Here is a 19597-nt window from a genome sequence, read left to right on the forward strand (position 1 = left end):
TGCCTAATAATTTAATGAATTTTTAATGATTTTAGCCAAAAGGATTACAAATGTATGTTTACAGACATTTTGGTTATGTCTTCTTTACTGAGTCATACCATTTATCGTGTCAACCTCAGATGACACATTCTCAAATCTACTGAAAATTTCAAAATCTTTCTCAAAATAGCAGTTTCCAATTTAATTCGCTTTCTTTGTGCAGTTTCCATGAGTGCACAGGCCTTTATCAGTCCACCAGGAAAAAGTTTTTCCACACAGTAAGTATCCAAGGTTGACGTTGTACCTTTCAAAGACATTCCGAAGAGGTTTTTTGAAGAACCTTGAATCAAGTAAACTAAATAGACGAATTTCAGAAACTTGTTAAGAATATGTCATTCAAAGTTCAAATGCAAGAAAAAAGAATTTATATTTAAGAAAATTATGCCTTCTTAAGGACCATTAATATTGTCTGTTTTGTGATATTTTAGTGTTTGATGAAAATGTGTCTTAAACAAAAATACAAATATTAAGTTACAGAATATTAAGTGGACATGGACAATATAAACTGCTTAGAAATACGGATTGTCACGTGTACTGAATACATTTGTGTGTGTGTGTGATATCTGTAACTGCATGTAAATTGCACATAGCCAAACAGATGTGTTTTTGCAAGCACTGTGTAAGTAGTCAACGCTATCATTTTGTGCTGTCTTATAAAATCCCACAGTTAAATGGTTGTGTTGATAGGTTTCTAGAATATTTTCATGTTTTCTTCTGAATACAGGAAAAGTGCCACACAACAAAATTAAGATATTTTTTCTCAAACAATAATTACAGACAAGTAGAACTGAAGCAATATGCTGATGTTGACAGTATGCTTCCGTGCAAACTCAAGACAGATATTAGAGGCACTAGAGCCTAAAGACTGTCACAAAAGAGGTGGAACCACTCTGGTATGTGTCTGAATTATATTGGCAGATATTATGACCAGCTGAGCATCAGCTGTTTGCATCCTTGACTAACATGACCTGCCTAAAGTCTTTCTTTCGTCTTCAAAACAAAAATTATATTTTTTTATCATTTTTGTCAATTAATTAAAAGTCAATGCTTTCAACATCTTCAAGCTTAGAAAAATTCTCACCAGTTATTAATTTCCAGGAAATCTGTAGTATATATGTATTTTTTTTTTTTTTTTTTTTACCTGTTTTCCTATTTTCTATTTTTTCCTTTTTCCTACACTACTGAATTGCCTTCATAACGTTTAGGATTCACACACTCTGAAGCTGGGGGAGGTGGTTCGGAATCACTGACCTAAGTTCAAACTAAAAAGGTACATCTCTGTACATTATTTACCCTCTAAATGGTATTTAATTCTAAGAGACCAGCAAGATGAAAACAAGAAAATACTGTAATTAGGATTGATTTCATGTTGACCCTAAAGAAGCCTGATTTATAATTTTGGTTTACAATATTTAGCACGTAAAACATTCTGAATGCTAATCTTAATAACTACTAACTTAACTAATTAAAGTTTAATTAAACTTGTTAAAATATGCATTATAACAACAGCTTTATTATAAGTAAATTTATCCCGTTTTCTCCTATCTGCCTTTTTTAAACAAATAATTTCATTTTTTCTTCATGTTCTATTTTCATAATGTCAGAAGAATAACGTTAACACTTGGTATTTAATTGTGATCTGGTGTAAAAAGAATACGGCAAGAGCAATTTTTAAATTATTTTCCTCCCTATTCTTTTCTTTTTCCTTTGTATTCCACTATAGCAGTATGAAAAAAAGAGAACTAGATAAAATGCATTTTTGTGGCCTTCTATCCTGATTTAATTTACAATATATCCCATGAATAATGCACTGGATTCTTTTCTGGATTCAATTATCCCATGAAGAAGCTTTGAATAATTTTTTTCTTTTTTTCAAATGGATGCTTTAAAATGCAATTCTTACGTATATCACATTATATAGATAATATTTAACTTGTCTTTAATATTGCAGTAGAAAAATTGAGGTTTTGGGGTTATTTATTGGCACTTGAAAGTAATTTGCTAATGTACTGACAATGTACCCAGTTTTTGAAAATTCTTATTATTGTGTTCACAAAGTGAACCTTTGTCTGATTGTTTACACTTTAATAGAAGCTACTCCCATAATTCATGCAAAGAATCAAAGTGTGTAGTGAAAAGGTGGATAAACAACTCAAAAATATGCATCACTGTGAAATATGACATTAGGTCATTTCCAACAATTGCTTTTATCACAGATATTTAAGTAGAATCTGGCAATATGTCTCACTTTTAGCAAGCAGACATGATCCACCAAATAGAGCCATAAAATATTAAATAGTAAACAAAACAACCATTACCTTTTCCATGGCCATTAGAGACAATCTCTCTGATACTAGGGCCTAATATATTCTCAGAGAGAGAGGGAAGGGCACAGAGGTAAAATTAATCAAACACAGAAGGTCAGGGTCACACAATACTTGATTAAGGTCACACAAGCCATCACAAAGTCACTCGGCCCAATAAAGACGCCTGCTGTAGTCATTAACATGGCCGCCGCAGGGAAGCCTCATTTTCTTGATCCCTCATGCCTAATCTCACCAACGCCTGTCCTCCACAAACAAACATTGTTAGGGCCGCTAGACCTAAAAGATTAATGAAAGAAGGGAAGAGAAATGTTGCAGCTCATTGGTGGGACACGCTGCATGATCATCAAATGAAAGCTTTGTCGCTATAACATTTTGATGTGACCTATTTAAAATAAAATAATGCAATAAAATGCACTAATTATTAGTAAAATAATACCTTCAGTAAATACCAATGTTAGAAAACAGACAAACATATCCGACAAAATTCATTTAGTTGAACAGAATGTACCATCCACAAAGAGCTGTGAAAGGTCACAATGCTGTAAAATCCATGTAATAATTTCACATTTAGGTACTGTTTCTTACAGAAGCCACCTGTAGAGTAACATGGGAGTAAAAATGTTTAGCATCTTTAGCATAAATGTATCAGTGAATTTCTAAATTTAGAGGATGAGCTCCAAAAGGGTGGGTAAAGTTTACAAACCTGTCTGTGCAGATTACAAATCTAAGAGTACAGTTGTCAAATTTGAGAGTAAAGACTTCTAAATTGAAGGCTCAAATTACAAATATGCGGGCAAAAAATTAAAAAAAAATAAAAAAATTAAATGAGGGAGCTGTTTGCAATGGCTACGCCTGCTGTAGTCATTAACATGGTCGCCGCAAGGAAGCCTCATTTTCTTGATCCCTCACGCCCAAGCTCACCACAGTTTCCCTCATGCCCAATCTCACTACAGTTTACAAAACTGTCTGTGCAGATTACAAATCTAAGAGTACAGTTGTCAAATCTGAGAGTAATAACTTCTAAATTGAGGGCTCAAATTACAAACCTGCGGACAAAAAAAAAAAAAAATTGAAATGAGGGAGCTGTTTGCAAAATAAATAAGTATAGTTCATAAATGGAGCACCGATTGCAAAACTGTAGGCACAAGATTATCAAAAAAAACATTCTTCTACTGTACATGACCCTTGGGGGACTTCATACTTTCTCATGCTGCAGTAAATAGAATTCACAATAGGGAATTATGTCAATTTTCTCTCTAACTGCATTGAGTAGCCTACTTCTTATAGCGGGACTCATTGCAATACAGTGTTATGTAACCTGCCCTACATGTATTGTGTTAAAATTTAGGAATTAAGGAATTTTCAATGTTTTAGGGCTAAAGAAAACATCTGTGAACTGGAGGGATAATGAAAGAAATCATTTCTGAATGAAAGAAAGGACTTTTGAAATGTATGTATGTGTATGTATTTACTTACAGTGTACTAGAGATTACAACGATACCAAGATTTTTAATTGTTATCCATCCATCCATCCATCCATCTATCCTGTGAAAATTAATTTAGGTGCCTATATTGATCTTATTCATTTCCATTTGTGAAGGAGGGCAACATATAGTTTAACAGAAATTATGCACTTCTCGAGATTTATTTAACATATTTGCACGCAACACTCTAATAGACAAAGGAGAGGTTTATTTAACTTTTAAACAATATGGGAAGAAAGTTTGCAAATGTTTTTTTTTTGAGTATCCTATTTGTCACAAGGTTTTTATAGCTCATATTATTTTGAAAAATTAAAAAAAACTAAATATTGAGAAAAACTCCTTTAAAGTTGTTTAAATTAGTTCTTACCAATGCATATTTCTAATAAAAAAATAAGATTTTAAATATTTAGGGTAGGACATTTGCTAATGCTTTTGTTTCTAATGCTTCTTTACTTAATATCTTAATGATTTTTTGGTATAAAAGAAAAATTTATAATTTTGACCCAGCAACTTAGGACTGCTTTTGTGGTCCAGGATCACATATAGTGAGAGTTCTGTAAAGATTTCATGGCAGAAAGACATTTGATCCACAAGCTGAAGGTGGACATTTGTACAATTAAACTAAAAGGCCTTTTACTTGCTAAAAATTTAACTAACAATCAGACGACAGCATGCATGTGGTACATTGTGTGCAACAGGTTTTTCAGCAAAGTTTTAATCATGTTGATAATTTAGACACATTAGAAATGTATGTATCAAATAGTATACAATATGTATTATAGTTTTAGGGTGTGGTTTATTTAGTATTACCTTTTCTTTTGATGGTAGCAGTACTCAAGCTTGCATGAGCAAGGCAAAACCTGGTGATCCATTATTTAGTGGGCACCTTAACAGAGATAAGAAAATCTAGCCGACTTTAATGTGTCATTTTTTGCTCTTATACAGCAATGACATTAAAAATAGGCTTTTGTTTAAGTCTTTTGATGTTTCAGATGTTTCTCTTGACACCCCCTCTTCTCTTGACATCACAAGAAGTGAAAGAGAGGACTGAGAGACAACGAGAAATCTAGTGGTCGGATGGGCGACACCCTCTTCACAACCAGCCTGATCTCACAATCAAAACGTACATATTTAGACGTAAATTGTCCAATACGTATGTGCCTTTATGTATTTATAGAATCTATTATGTATTATCTGGACATAATTACAGGTTCGATACGTATCTAAATTTACGTAAAAACAACCTCAAATACGTACAAATAGAACGTGTTCTCTGACCAGTCAGTTATCCATAGAAATTTGCTCATGAAGCTGCTTTTCAATGCGTATCTGCTTAATTTAATACTTATGTATATTTTCCCTTTTTAGAATTGTTTTGATAAATGTAAGATCCCTAAACCCCACCCGAACCTAAACCTACCCATTTTATACAGAATGTTAAAAGAATAAAACATAATGGACAGAAATGTGTAGGAAAATTACAATTTTAGTAAAAATATAACATTAAGACGATATTTTGAGCCACTAACGTTAATCCTACACCTACCCCTAAACCTACCCATAACCATTTCTTAAAACTACATAACGTTACTGTTATAAATAAACGAATAACAGACAAACAAATGTAACGTTAATCATTTATTTTTTTGATAAAATATCAAAAGTGGTACCAAAAGTAGTTCAAATGATATTGAGTTCCAGTCGCAGTCCTCTCTGGAGGTAATAGTTTTTATAGGGTAAAGAGCATAATTTAATTTATTAATCCAGGAATTTATGAATCTGTCTTCTCTTCGTGAAGGCGCAATACTAACATAGACAGTAAAAGAAATACTCATTTAAAATGTCTATCAACTGAAACAGGGCATGTCGCAATCTGTGTCGGATTAGGTGAGAACCAATGAGCGTTCGATATCAGTGCCGTAAACCATGTCGTGACGTTTCTCGAGGGTGGCGCACTGGCTCTATTTTCAAATTCGAATCATAACGAGCACGGGCTTTGACTATGACGGTCGCTGTTGCTGAGAATGAAGCTGAAGATCGATTGATAAAGGGCTGAATTTGGATCTGTTCCTTGCAAACATCTGGATTCTAAAGATATGGAGTACAGCAAACAAATAAAATGGATGTGATTTATAATTTTATGCTGTGTTTTTTTGTATCTATGGATGTATTGTCAGTCACTGGATAGAAGAAAATCGCAGAGCAAAATATTACAAAATGGTTAAACAATTACAGAAATTGTATTCATTTAAGGTTTCAAAGTGTAGTCTCGTTTAACATTATGTAATCCCCCGAAACGAGTTTTCAGCATGCACAGAAATGTTATTTCCTATTAAGTAGATGAGTAAACTTCTTTCAATAAATTCAACTAAAAACATGTGTTGATATGACAATTAAATACAACAGATTTAAATCATTAAAGCCACGATTTTAATATTAATACATGGGAATTCATATACATTCACACTTTATGTTAGATTATTTACGTTTTTTTACCTGCTAATACGTAAGTATTTGTATGTTTTACTGCTATAAATACGTCAATGTTGTACGTTTTTATGTGCATGAAAACGTAAGTAAATGTACGTGTGGTAGAACCACACTTAACATAAAAAATACACACGTATTCTCATGAGACCACGTTGCAGCCCATAAACACATCATGAGTGGAAAGAAAGAGAGAGAGACTGTGAGAGAGAGTGTGTGAGTGTGTGTGTGTGTGTGTGTGTGTGTGTGTGTGTGTGTGTGTGTGTGTGTGTGTGTGTGTGTGTGTGTGTGTGTGTGAGAGAGAGAGAGAGTCTTTCACAAACACACCATTAAGCACTGATCACTCACACTAGCCTTACTCAAGACATCATGCCACTTGGCTGGACTTCCATGTCCGACTGACTACACAAACATTAACATCCACTACATTCATACAGAGAGAGAGAGAGAGAGAGAGAGAGTCCTATCTGCTCTGTTTGTGGTGCTCAAAATGGCCTGAAAAGCAGATACTCTAGAACAGTAAACAAGTGAAAACTTATTTAAATGCTACTAAAAACTACAACTACAAAGTAAAGCATTTAAGTCAATTATACCATGGTGAGTTTGAATTATTAATTCTGACTGGCTAGCAGGTACGAATAAAAAAAATGCACTGGTTCCAAGATTAATCAAGATTCAAAATGTATGTGCTGCTTTAATTGACACACACACATTACTCAGACTCAGAGATCGGAGATTGTGCTGTGCACACACACAGAAACATTCAGGAGCACAGTAACTTGATTCCAATGCTGCCAACTTTTGTTAATAAAGTTTCTTCAATATTAAAATACAACGAATAGGTAAAATCACAGTTTTTGAAGTAACTAAACTCATGGCTTCATTGTTTGTAGACAAAGATGCACAGGAACTAAATTGATTGATTGACTGATTGACTGATTGACTGATTGATTGATTGATTGATTGATTGATTGATTGACTGTTTATTTTGTCAACGAAGATGAGGAAGAAAAATATCTGTTAACAATTTTTTTTCTGTGACTAAGATAAGACGTTGATGAGCTAAAACGAATAGGCTATATGATGATAAAAACTATGACAAAATTTATGTCGCGTCTCTGTTAACGAGAGATGGGACTACAAAATGTGCGTCCCTGTCATTGGATTGCAATCGGATAAGGGGTGTTCACATATATAGTCTCAGTATGGCAGCCACAGTGGATGGATAGACTACCAAAATGCGAACTAGTAATCTGAAACAATGGCCTCTGCACACGAAGGGGTAGGGATAAGGTGACTAAACATCCCGTTTTTCCTGGGAGTCACAATTCTTTGTCAATCCAGTTTTGTTGTGAGCGCGTTCACAACACTGCAGTGACGCTGCTGACATATGATGCTGCTGACGTGTTATCTTTGTTATTTGGGCTCACCAGAAAACACGTCAGCAGCGAGAAGACAATGCTGAATAAAGTTTTCCATTTTGCCACAGTCAATTTTAAATGAGCCTTGGCCCAGAGAAAACGCCTGCGCTTCTGGAATCATGTTTAGATATGGCTACTTTTTTGACCTATAGAGTTTTAGCTGGCAACGGCGAATGGCACGGTGGATTGTGTTCACCAACAATGTTTTCTGGAAGTATTCCAGAAATAGTAGCATTCCTGTATGTGATGCAGTACTGTCTAGGGCCCGAAATTCACGGGCATCCAGTATGGTTTTCTGGCCTTGACCCTTATGCACAGAGATTGTTCCAGATTTTCTGAATCTTAGGATGATATTATGCACTGTAGATGATGATAACTTCAAACTCTTTGCAATTTTTCTCTGAGAAACTTCTTTCTGATATTGCCCCACTATTTTTCACCGCAGCATTGGGGGAGTTGGTGATCCTCTGCCCATCTTGACTTCTGAGAGACACTACCACTCTGAGAAGCTCTTTTTATACCCAATCATGTTGCCAATTGACCTAATAAGTTGCAAATTGGTCCTCCAGCTGTTGCTTATATGTACATTTAACTTTTCTGGCCTCTTATTGCTACCTGTCCCAACTTCTTTGGAATGTGTAGCACTCATGAAATCCAAAATGAGCCAATATATGGCGTGACATTTCAAAATGTCTCATTTTCAACACTTGATATGTTATTCTGAAATGTGACTATTAAGCATGTTATTCTGAAATGTGACTATTAAGCATTTTCTTCTCAATATAAAGACTAAGACTAAATCAAAAATGTTTGTCAAAATTAACACGGTTGGTTGACTGGTTGATTGATTGATTGATTGATTGATTGATTGATTGGTTGATTGATTGAACATAGTAATTAACATTGAAGACTGATTGCAGTCTTTTTCACAATTGCAAATGGATATGTTCTATTCCATTGGACTTATAAGTGGAATCTTTCTTTAAAATTTTTGAGATATTAAGAACTGCACATAAGCACATTCTTTGAAATTAAACATGGCTTAAGCCATGTTAAATAAAGTAAAATGTAATTGTTAAATGAAATTATGTTACATAAAATTACATGTAAAATGTAAATCAAGTACAATGTTATATACTGTAGGTGACATGTGAAACTGATTATCTTTTTTTATTTTTTATTTTTAGAAATGACAAAATGGGTGGTGACAATTATGCTTCGGACATGTTTTGGGTATGAGAATTATTCATATAGAAAAAAATTATATTAATAAATTAATTACATACTGTTTTCAATTCAATTCTGAATGATGCACAAACCTGGTGTTTATTTATTTATATATTTCCTTCCTTCCTTTTAGGTCCAAAGTTATTAAGGTTTTCTTGTGCCAAAACACTTGCATCTTTTTCGTCTTTATGAAATGCCTTAACACTACACAAACAGCTCTTACATCTCATTTGTCATTGCGTCTCAATGTGTCCTATTCCAATGTACACATCAAGTCATATTTGACATCATTGATATTGTTTGAACATGTCTTATCATTTATGTGACATGAAACTTGGCATGACATGTCTTGACACAGCATATTTGAATGTGTGCAAGCAGTTACAGGGAAGATTTTCAGGAACTTAAATATGGGTGTAGCCTATTATTCACACAACAGCTACCAAATGGCTTCAAATATAGCACACCAATCATATGGACTACTTTTATAGCCCTGAATGGAAAAGAGCAGTATGAACAATACATTTCTCATTTTGTGTTTCACAGAATATGTCAAAACAGCTTTGAGTTTGCATGAAGGTGCATAAATGATGACAGATTTTGTGGGTATAGACTATCTGAACTGTAAAAAAGTTTTTTTTTTTAAACAAAACTTCTCAGATACCACAATAACTATATGAGGAAGTGTTCAAGAACAACAAGTTGAGAAATCTCCTCTTCAAGTGTGTGCATATTATAAACTTTCTTAAAGAACCACTTCCTCTGCAGACTGACATCCACGCACTTCTGTCTCGTACAATTGTGGTTTACCTCACCTTCGTGAGCATTGTGGGAAATGTCAGTCGCATAAACCTCATAAGGCAATCTATCATCATGTCACATCTCTCTGTGTATGTTTTGCTCTATGCGAAAACTAGTGCAAGAAACTTTATTTAAAAATTTACTACTTGCTTATCTCAGCCAGCTCCATTTATAACCAATAAAAGACACACACACTCAAACAGACATAATATATGAGCATGCTAAACATTTCTTATAAAGTGTTCATTGCTCATCATAAAATATTGCTTGCTAAAAAAGGAATAAATCCAAAACAATATTCATAAATATATATGTATTTTTTTCCATTCACATTGAAGCTTATAATGTTTAGATGTAAGCATAAAATCGGCATTAGAATAAATGCAAAAAAAAAAATGAAATGAAAATATGTATTGGAAAACATAAAATGTTATTTTAATTAAATCTGCTGTGATACTAAATAGAACTGCAACATAAATGTCAGCTACACATTGAATAAAACTGATAATACAGCAAGGTAAACCGTGCAGCTTTAGAAACATCTATTCCGGTCTTCTGGACACACACACATACACGTGCACACACAAACTGTGTCAAATTAGGTGTAAAAGCTCAGTTCTGGTCCCATTAAGCAGGTGTACCTTAAATACAGGCATCTGGCCGCTGTAAATGCGTCTCTTTCACATGTGCTGATCCTGAATCCTGTCCAGTAGACGTCTCCTTCTGTACTTCTGCCTATAATTGTAGTGTAAGTTCCCTTTTGCGTCTGTTTCGTTCTATTTCAGTCTACCTGTCCTTTCGTTCTCTCTGTGTGGATTTGTCTCACTCTATCAACGGTTTCATTGCGAGTTCCACAACATTTGCTGCACACTCTGTGTATAAGTGTGTGTGTGTGTGTGTGTGTCTGCAACTGCGCTGCTGAACAAAATGACTGGATAGAGAGAGAGAAAGCGAGAGAGGGAGAAAGAAAAGAGAGGAGGACTGCCCATGTCCTGTCTCTCTCTTTCGTTCTCTCTCGTTCTCTCTCTCCAGAGACAGGCCACTGTCCCGCTCTGCTTGCTGTTATTTTTAGAAGCAGCCAAGCCGTGAATCAAAGGCTCGCAAAAGAAACAGGCACATGTCATACATAGGCTATGCCAGCAGATCATGGGATCTCTATCTCACACACACAAACACACAATCCCCGCTTAGCCATTTGTGCAAATTACACCAGCCCTGGTGCAGAGAAAATGCAAGATGCTTGATTTTTGTGAGGTCATTACTGAGAAGGGTTGTGCATTGTGTTCTCATATTGCATTAAAGTGAAACCTCAATATATCTGCTGTAATAATTTAGTTTAAGCAATAATGGTCAAAGATAAAGCCACCTGATCTATAGATAAATGACAGATCCCAGTACAAAGGCACTTGGTCAAGGTCAAGGTCAAGTGAAACCTTCAGTCTTTCAGCTCTCCAACAATCGTTTAAATCAGAGATGTCACATTCATCTCAGACACAGAGTTCAAACCAGCCTGAAATAGCAATTGCAATTCCAATGGATGATGCACAACATCTATTTTTTTAATAAACCGAGTTCATATTGTCTACATTGCAGTACATGAATTAAATCGCATTAGCCTGTATTATATATATATATATATATATATACACTGTAAAAAGATTATTGTGAAATGTAGAGTAACTTGCTGACAGCAATTGGCAAGTAAGTTGCTGTAATATATTCCACAGTATGCTGACTGTAAATTTTATCACAGTAATTTACTGTAAATACTGTAAATACTGTAATTTTCTACAGTAAAAATGACATTACCATAAGTGCAATCAGAGTAATAGAATGCTGTTTTTAACAGAAAATATTATTTTAATATGATAATTGAGTATAGTGTAAAAGGAAGACTTTTTTTGTTTTGTTTTGTTTTTGATACAAAAACAAAATTATTGACTTTAAAATGGGAAAAATACATAAAATTGGCATAAAATAATTTTTCAGCCTGTAAACACTTTTTATTTAGCATAAACCTAAAAATAAAAATTGTTAACTATAAAAGGCAGGGTAAAAGGCTAACTTAGGTAAGTGTTTTCAACATAATAAATGTCAGTGAGAAGAAAAATAAAGAACATTTATACATTTTCAGACAGCTGCAGCCAAAAGAGTTCATACACCCTTGCAGAATCTGCAAAATGTCCATTATTTTACCAAAATAAGAGGGGTCATAGAAAATGCATGTTATTTTTTATTTAGTACTGACATGAATAAGATATTTCACAAAGAAAAAGGTTAACTTTATGGCAAAAACTGAGTTACAATAATACAAGTTATAATTATGCAGTTATTTTATATATTTATTTATTTTACTGCATTATAAAAATACAAAAAGTCTCTAGTCATGTGTTCAGTTAAATCCTTCAACATTATTAAAGGGTAAGTTCAACCATTTTCAAACCATTATGTATTGTTACAATGTTGGTAAAATATGTAAAAGAACAATGTTTATTCTTTCTCTGAGATACCCAGTTCATTTTAAACACAGCAGTTTTCATTTTTATGCAGCAAAAAGTTTATTTTTGTAATTTTGTCAAAACTCATCATTTAATTTTGCATCATCCAGCAAAGTGTTGCTTACAAATAGAAAGGGGACGTGTAGGTACAAAACACAGAGAAATAGTAAACATTGTTCATTTACAGATATTAGAGATGTTGCAATAATACAAAGTGGGTTGAAAATCATCAAACCTACCCCTATAGGCAATATATGGATAATATTTGATAATATTCAGTTTTGTATTTTGTATGTATTGGCATCATCTGAAGTCTTTACAAGTGAGGCTGGATCCAAACTGGAGCTGGTGTAAAATTTAGTAACGTTGGGATGGACATCCTCAGATAGAAACAAGAAATCAAAAGGAGAAAGTTCTGCATAGCTGCTGTTCATATTATTTCAGACAAAAGATAATTTATTACATCCCATATAACTGGAGTGTAAGGTTATCAGATGTGTTTTGTGAATACTTGGCTAAAAAGATGTCTTTTAATCTAATTTAAAACTAAAAGATTGTGTTTGAGCCCCAAACATTATCAGGAAGGACATTTCAAAGTAAAATAGCAAAAAGCTCTACTTCCTTTAATGGACTTTGATAAATCCTTGGTATTATCAATAGTCCAGAATTTTGTGACCTCATTACAGGCCAAGCACCATAGCTGCTGCTGCCCCCGTTTGTGCAAAAATCGGCACACTGCCACTAATGCTCTCGAAAATCAATGTTTTGATTAAGTGATGCATGTAATCCCTTAAATGTATTATTTATTATTTGTAAATGTATTTTTTGTCCTCATTATTTAGAATGGACTACACGTGCCAAAGTATCATTTAAGTGGGTGGAACATCATAACTCTAATTTACACTACAGTTTAAAAGTTTGTGGTCAGTCAGATTTTTTACGTCTTTGAAGAAAGTCTCTTCTGCTCACCAAGGCTGCATTTATTTGATCAAAATGAAGTAAAAACAGTAATATTGTGAAATAGTATAACAATTTAACACCAGTTTTCTATATGAATATATTGTAAAATGTATTTCTGTGATCTAAGCTGAATTTTAATTACTCCAGTCTTCAGTGACACATGATCCTTCAGAATCATTCTAATATGCTGATTTGCTGCTCAAGAAACATTTCTAATTATTATCAATGTATTATCAATTATCAAAATTAAAAAATTCTGTTTTAAATAAATGCTGTACTTTTTAAAAAATAGTTTATTCATCAAAGAATCCTAAAAAATGAAGCAGCACAAATGTGTTTAACACTGATAATAATCAGAAATGTTTCTTATGCAGAATATTAGAATGATTTCTGAAGGATCATGTGACACTGAATTCAATTAAATTCAATTCAAGTTTATTCATATAGCGCTTTTTACAATACAAATCGTTACAAAGCAACTTTACAGAAAATTATGTTTCTACAATATTTAGTAATAGCTTATAAGTGGTGACTGTCAGTTTGTGCACGTATGACAGGATTTGTAGAAAAATTTATATAAGTCGTAGTCAGATGATGAACATTATTAATATTATTAATAATTAATAATTGACACTTGTAGCAATATTTGTTAGTTCTGTTGTTGATTCAGGGTTAGCATCATCTGGGGTCCTCTGAGGGTCAGCATCATCTCTTCTCAGGTGTTCTGGATCCAAACTGGAGCTTGTGTAAATCCCGTGGCAAAACATAGAAACAAATAGATACATCATTAGCATAGCTGCTGTTCCAACAAAGTAAAATTAATTAGTTTAACCCAAGCTAAAGAATAAGAATGCACATTTGATCAGATACAACTATACTCACAAATATATACACAGTTTTAATGTGTGTGAATAGAGTATTAGCAATGTAAGCGCAGTTAGCAGCAACCACGCGGCTGATGCTAACGGGCTATAAGCTAATAGCGGACCCAGGAGCTCAAAATAAAACTAGTGATAACGAAGTGCTCTGATTGTTTTTGTTGTAGAATACAATAGAGAATATATTCACACGTTATATAAACGGAAACGATAGTGTATAAAATTTATTTTTAAGATAAAAATAGTCAAAAAAAGAATATAGTGACGGAGCTCAAACGCAGTACGGGCGCCAACAACAAACAGGAAGTCAGACACTGAAGACTGGAGTAATGATGCTGAAAATTCAGCTTTACCGATTTAATTTCATACATCAAGCTGTGGTGGGCATAAGAGTTTTTTAAAAACATAAAAAATCATACCAACAACATGCCTTTTATTTTGAGGCCGTTTCGCCTGATTACATTATTAGTTCTGACGCGGTTTTGTTGAGAATTTGTGTTGTTTAATTTGTGCTATTTTAACCGATATCTGAATACAGATGAGCTCTGGGGATTTTCTTAAGTGTAAAGGAGAAACTGTGACCCGTGCAATGAATAAAAGCATAACTTAGTCCTTTGAAATATGTCGTGCAGTTTTAAAATAATACCTGTTGCTGCGTTTTCTTTCAGTTTTAAAGCAACATCCTCGTGCAGTATCTAGCAAGAGATAAACGAATATGCGGTTTCAAACGGCTAATCCACAAACATACACAGACACAATTCCAGAGTTATTTTTATCCAGCAGTGTTAGTACTTTACCGAACTAATGATGTTATCAATAAAATGTTTGCCAGGAATGAAAATATATTAAAAAAATAATTTTCATAAAATATATAACAAATATTTAAAATGTGGAAGTCTTTTTCCTCTTATCTCTCGCATGTGCACTCTAATGGTGAACTCTGAAAGTGAAAGACGTGTAACGTTAACTTCACGAGGGAAGACTGCAAATATAACAGCAATTATATGATAAAAATTATGAAAAAATAATGAGCGACTTTACCTTTCAGAGGTTAAATGGAAAAAAGTAGATACATCTCCTCGGTTAATCCAGCTGAGAAAAAATCCCGCTCAAAATTACTGTGCTCTAATTTTACTTTTACTGTAAAATTTCCCGCTATTGTAATTTCACCCATGATGCTTTGCAGATTTACAGCAAAATAGTGTAAACATATTCTACAGTATGGATTTGTTCATCTTACAGTAATAATGCTGTGAAAACTACAGAAATTTGTTACAGTGTACACATTAAATCACAGTTGCACATCAGTGTCATTAAAGTCTCATAGACCCTTAAAATCAGTTCATCAGAAAACAATAAATAGCATATAATTACCATAAAACATATCTGCCATGCAGGACTGACATAACATTACAGTAATGGATAGTCTAATTAAAGGCTGCCCTCTCTTTAAAGACAACCAAACAAGATCCATCAAAAGATGAATATTCCTTAACAAGCTTGACAAGAGAATTAAGTGAAATTAAATATGATTTAAAAAAAATGTGATGTGCAGTATATGTGGCCATTTGTAAAGACTGAGAGCTAATTCATATTTATAAGGCAGACATCAAGATACATCTTACAAACATAGTTCACCCAAAAATTAAAATTCTGTTATCATTTACCCATAAATTCCATAATTGCCAAAACACATAAAATAACACCGATATTAAATACTTTAAAGAAACATGAGAGATGTCTCTCCATCCATCAAAAATACATCCCAAAAGTAAAAGTAATCTATATAAATCAAGCAGCTTAATCCAAGTCTTCTGAAGAGACACAGTCGCACGATGATGAACAGATTTAATTTAGGTTTTCATTTACATATAACATTGATTAACACACTAAGTATTCCTAAGTATCCCTTTAATGACAGAAACACGGATTTACTACACAGCCATCTGTCTCTGTACAGCTTCTAATCGCTCATTATGCTCTCCTAAGGAACAAAATGAGAAACGGTCAGCAAAACTGTATATGTGTGTGTTTTGTGTGTTTAAACCTTTTGCAGGAATTCACATAAAGACAACATGGACACTGTTTTAAACTAAGTGAGCTGCCAGCCTCATCTCACTAGTATTTGTAGATAGTTGCATGTGATTTTGGCACTAGAACTGTGAATCAATGTAAAATAATAATTAATTGCACATGTTCTGTGATTAATCACACCTAACATTAAAATTTGTCATAAGGATTAAGGAACACATATTTACTATTAACTAAAAGATTTCCCTCAATAAACTCCAAAATTGCTGCTTATTAATAGTAAGTAAGGTAGTAGTTAAATTTAGGCATGGGGTTTAACGATTAAGGGATCGGAAATATGGACATGCAGAATAATGCATTAGTATGTGATTAAATAGCATAATAACAGTCAATATGCTAGTAATATGCATGCTAATAAGAAACTAGTTAATAGTGAGAATTGGTCGCTAAACTAAAGAGTTAGCAAATTGATAATCATGTACATACTAAAACAAAAATATCTTTTTTGATGCCAGAACTGATACCATTGCCAAAATTCATGTAACAACTTTAAATAAATCAAATAAACGTATATCACACGTAACATAAATCCATTATTTTCTTTTGCTATTGTTTTAACAAGTTCAAGGTTTTCGTTTTTTTCGTATTTTATATTAAACCCTGAAATTAATGCACCATAAGGTTGAGCACCATTCAGAAATCAAATGAGAATGTCTAATTAAATTATGTAATCATCAAACTTGTGTTCTTTATTAATTGTCAATTTAATTTTATATATACGCAGCGCTAGCAGCTACTCCAAGGAGAGCCGTTACATGATTAAAACAGATCTTGAAAAACTGAGCGACACCATTGTCACATTAAACTCTGTAAAATGTTAAGTTGGTCGCAGTGCCATGAACTTAATGCCTCATCTGCGGTCTTTCTTCAATAAGGTTAATTAGTTAACATTAGTTAATTACATTAGTTAACATATATAAATAACATAAATAATAATGAACAATATTTCCACAGCATTTATTAATCTTAGTTCATGTTAATTTTTAGCATTTACTAATGCATTATTAAAATCACAAGTTGTGTTTGTAAACATTAATGCACTATGAACTAACATAAACAATGAACGACTCTATTTTTATTAACAAAGATGAACAAATTGTGTAATAAATGTATTGTTCATTGTTCATTCATGTTAGTTAATCATACTGTTGAACTTGACAGTATTTTCTCTCTTGTTATTTCAAAGGAGCTTCAAAAAAGAAAGCCATAGTCTTGTGCCCTGCGTTTATCAGTATCCTTATGTTCATTGGGTGAAAAAGAAAAACTCACTAAACAAGGTTTCTATAGATATCACGATATATTGATACCGTGAATTCTTATGGCAAGTTGGCCACAATAATCGTGATATGAAAAATTTAATATCGTGATATCACCCCTACAGTGTGTGTGTATATATATATACCGTATATATATATATATATACTGTAGATAGATAGATATATATACATACACAGTACAGACCAAAATTTTGGACACACCTTCGAATTCAAAGAGTTTTCTTTATTTTCATGACTGAAAATTGTAGATTCAAACTGAAGGCATCAAAACTATGAAGTAACACATATGGAATTATATATGGAATTATATACATAACAAAAAAGTGTGAAACAACTGAAAATATGTCATATTCTAGGTTCTTCAAAGTAGCCACCTTTTGCTTTGATTACTGCTTTGCACAATCTTGGCATTCTCTTGATGAGCTTCAAGAGGTAGTCACCTGAAATGGTCTTCCAACAGCCTTGAAGGAGTTCCCCGAGAGATGCTTAGCCCTTGTTGGCCCTTTTGCCTTCTGTCTGCGGTCCAGCTCACCCCTAAACCATCTCGATTGGGTTCAGGTCCGGTGACTGTGGAGGCCAGGTCATCTGGCGCAGCACCCCATCACTCTCCTTCTTGGTCAAATAGCCCTTGATGTGGCTACAGTGTGACTCTACAATTTTCATAGTCATGAAAATAAAGAAAACTCTTTGAATGAGAAGGTGTGTCCAAACCTTTGGTCTGTACTATATATATATATATATATATATATATATATATATATATATATATATAGGTGCTGGTCATATAATTAGAATATCAAAAAATGAAACTTGTATATTATATTAATTCATTACACACAGACTGATATATTTCAAATGTTTATTTCTGTTAATTTTGATGCTTATAACTGACAACTAAGGAAAATCCTAAATTCAGTATCTCAGAGAATTTGAATATTGTGAAAAGGTTCAATATTGAAGACACCTGGTGCCATACTCTAATCAGCTAATTAACTCAAAACACTTGCAAAGCCTTTAAATGCTCTTTTTTTCTGGTTCTGTAGGCTACACAATCATGAGAAAGACTGCTGACTTGACAGTTGTCCAAAAGACGACCAGTGACACCTTGCACAAGAATGGCAAGACACAAAAGTTAATTGCAAAAGAGGCTGGCTGTTCACAGAGCTCTGCAAGTACATTAATAGAGAGGCGAAGGGAAGGAAAAGATGTGTTAGAAAAAAAGTGTACAAGCAATAGGGATAACCGCACCCTGGAGAGGATTGTGAAACAAAACCCATTCAAAAATGTGGGGGAGATTCACAAAGAGTTGACTGCAGCTGGAGTCAGTGCTTCAAGAATCACTACACACAGACGTATGAAGAGATGGGTTTCAGCTGTCGCATCCCTTGTGTCAAGCCACTCTTGAACAACAGACAGTCTCAGAAGTGTCTCGCTTCAAAAAGGACTGGACTGCTGCTGAGTGGTCCAAAGTTATGTTCTCTGATGAAAGTAAATTTTGCATTTCCTTTGGATATCAGGGTCCCAGAGTCTGGAGGAAGAGAGGAGAGGCACACAATCCACGTTGCTTGAGGTCCAGTGTAAAGTTTCCACAGTCAGTGATGGTTTTGGGTGCCATGTCATCTGCTGGTGTTGGTCCACTGTGTTTTCTTAGGTCCAAGGTCAACACAGCCATATACCAGGAAGTTTTAGAGCACTTCATGCTTCCTGCTGCTGACCAACTTTATGGAGATGCAGATATCATTTTCCAACAGGACTTGGCACCTGCACACCGTGCCAAAGCTTCCAGTACCTGGTTTAAGGACCATGGTATCCCTGTTCTTAACTGGCCAGCATACTCGCCTGACATTAACCCCATAGAAAATGTATGGGGTATTGGTAAGAGGAAGATGCAATATGCCAGACCCAACAATGCAGAAGAGCTGAAGGCCACTATCAGAGCAACCTGGGCTCTCATAACACCTGAGCAGTGCCACAGACTGATCGACTCCATGCCACGCCGCATTGTTGCAGTAATTCAGGCAAAAGGAGCCCCAACTAAGTATTGAGTGCTGTACATGCTCATACTCTCATGTTCATGGCCAAGATTTCTAAAAATCCTTTCTTTGTA

At 34.0% G+C, this 19597-nt stretch overlaps 1 protein-coding gene across 2 annotated transcripts in view; it reads right to left on the minus strand.

Annotated features, from left to right (window-relative positions):
• The window catches only part of rgs3a (regulator of G protein signaling 3a), a 175135-nt gene that overhangs the window by 52537 nt on the left and 103001 nt on the right, over positions 1 to 19597 (minus strand). Inside the window, exon 1 of one of the 2 annotated variants that reach the window (XM_059549651.1) lies at positions 10428 to 10680. The exons of the other annotated variant lie outside the window; for it this stretch is intronic. Within the exon in view, the coding sequence (XP_059405634.1) occupies positions 10428 to 10442 (15 nt within the window). The 5' untranslated portion in view covers positions 10443 to 10680. Of the gene's footprint in view, positions 1 to 10427; positions 10681 to 19597 lie in introns of those variants that run through there. 2 annotated transcript variants of the gene reach the window in all.

The sequence above is a fragment of the Carassius carassius genome, chromosome 5 (assembly GCF_963082965.1).
Source record: "Carassius carassius chromosome 5, fCarCar2.1, whole genome shotgun sequence".
Lineage (NCBI taxonomy): Eukaryota > Metazoa > Chordata > Actinopteri > Cypriniformes > Cyprinidae > Carassius > Carassius carassius.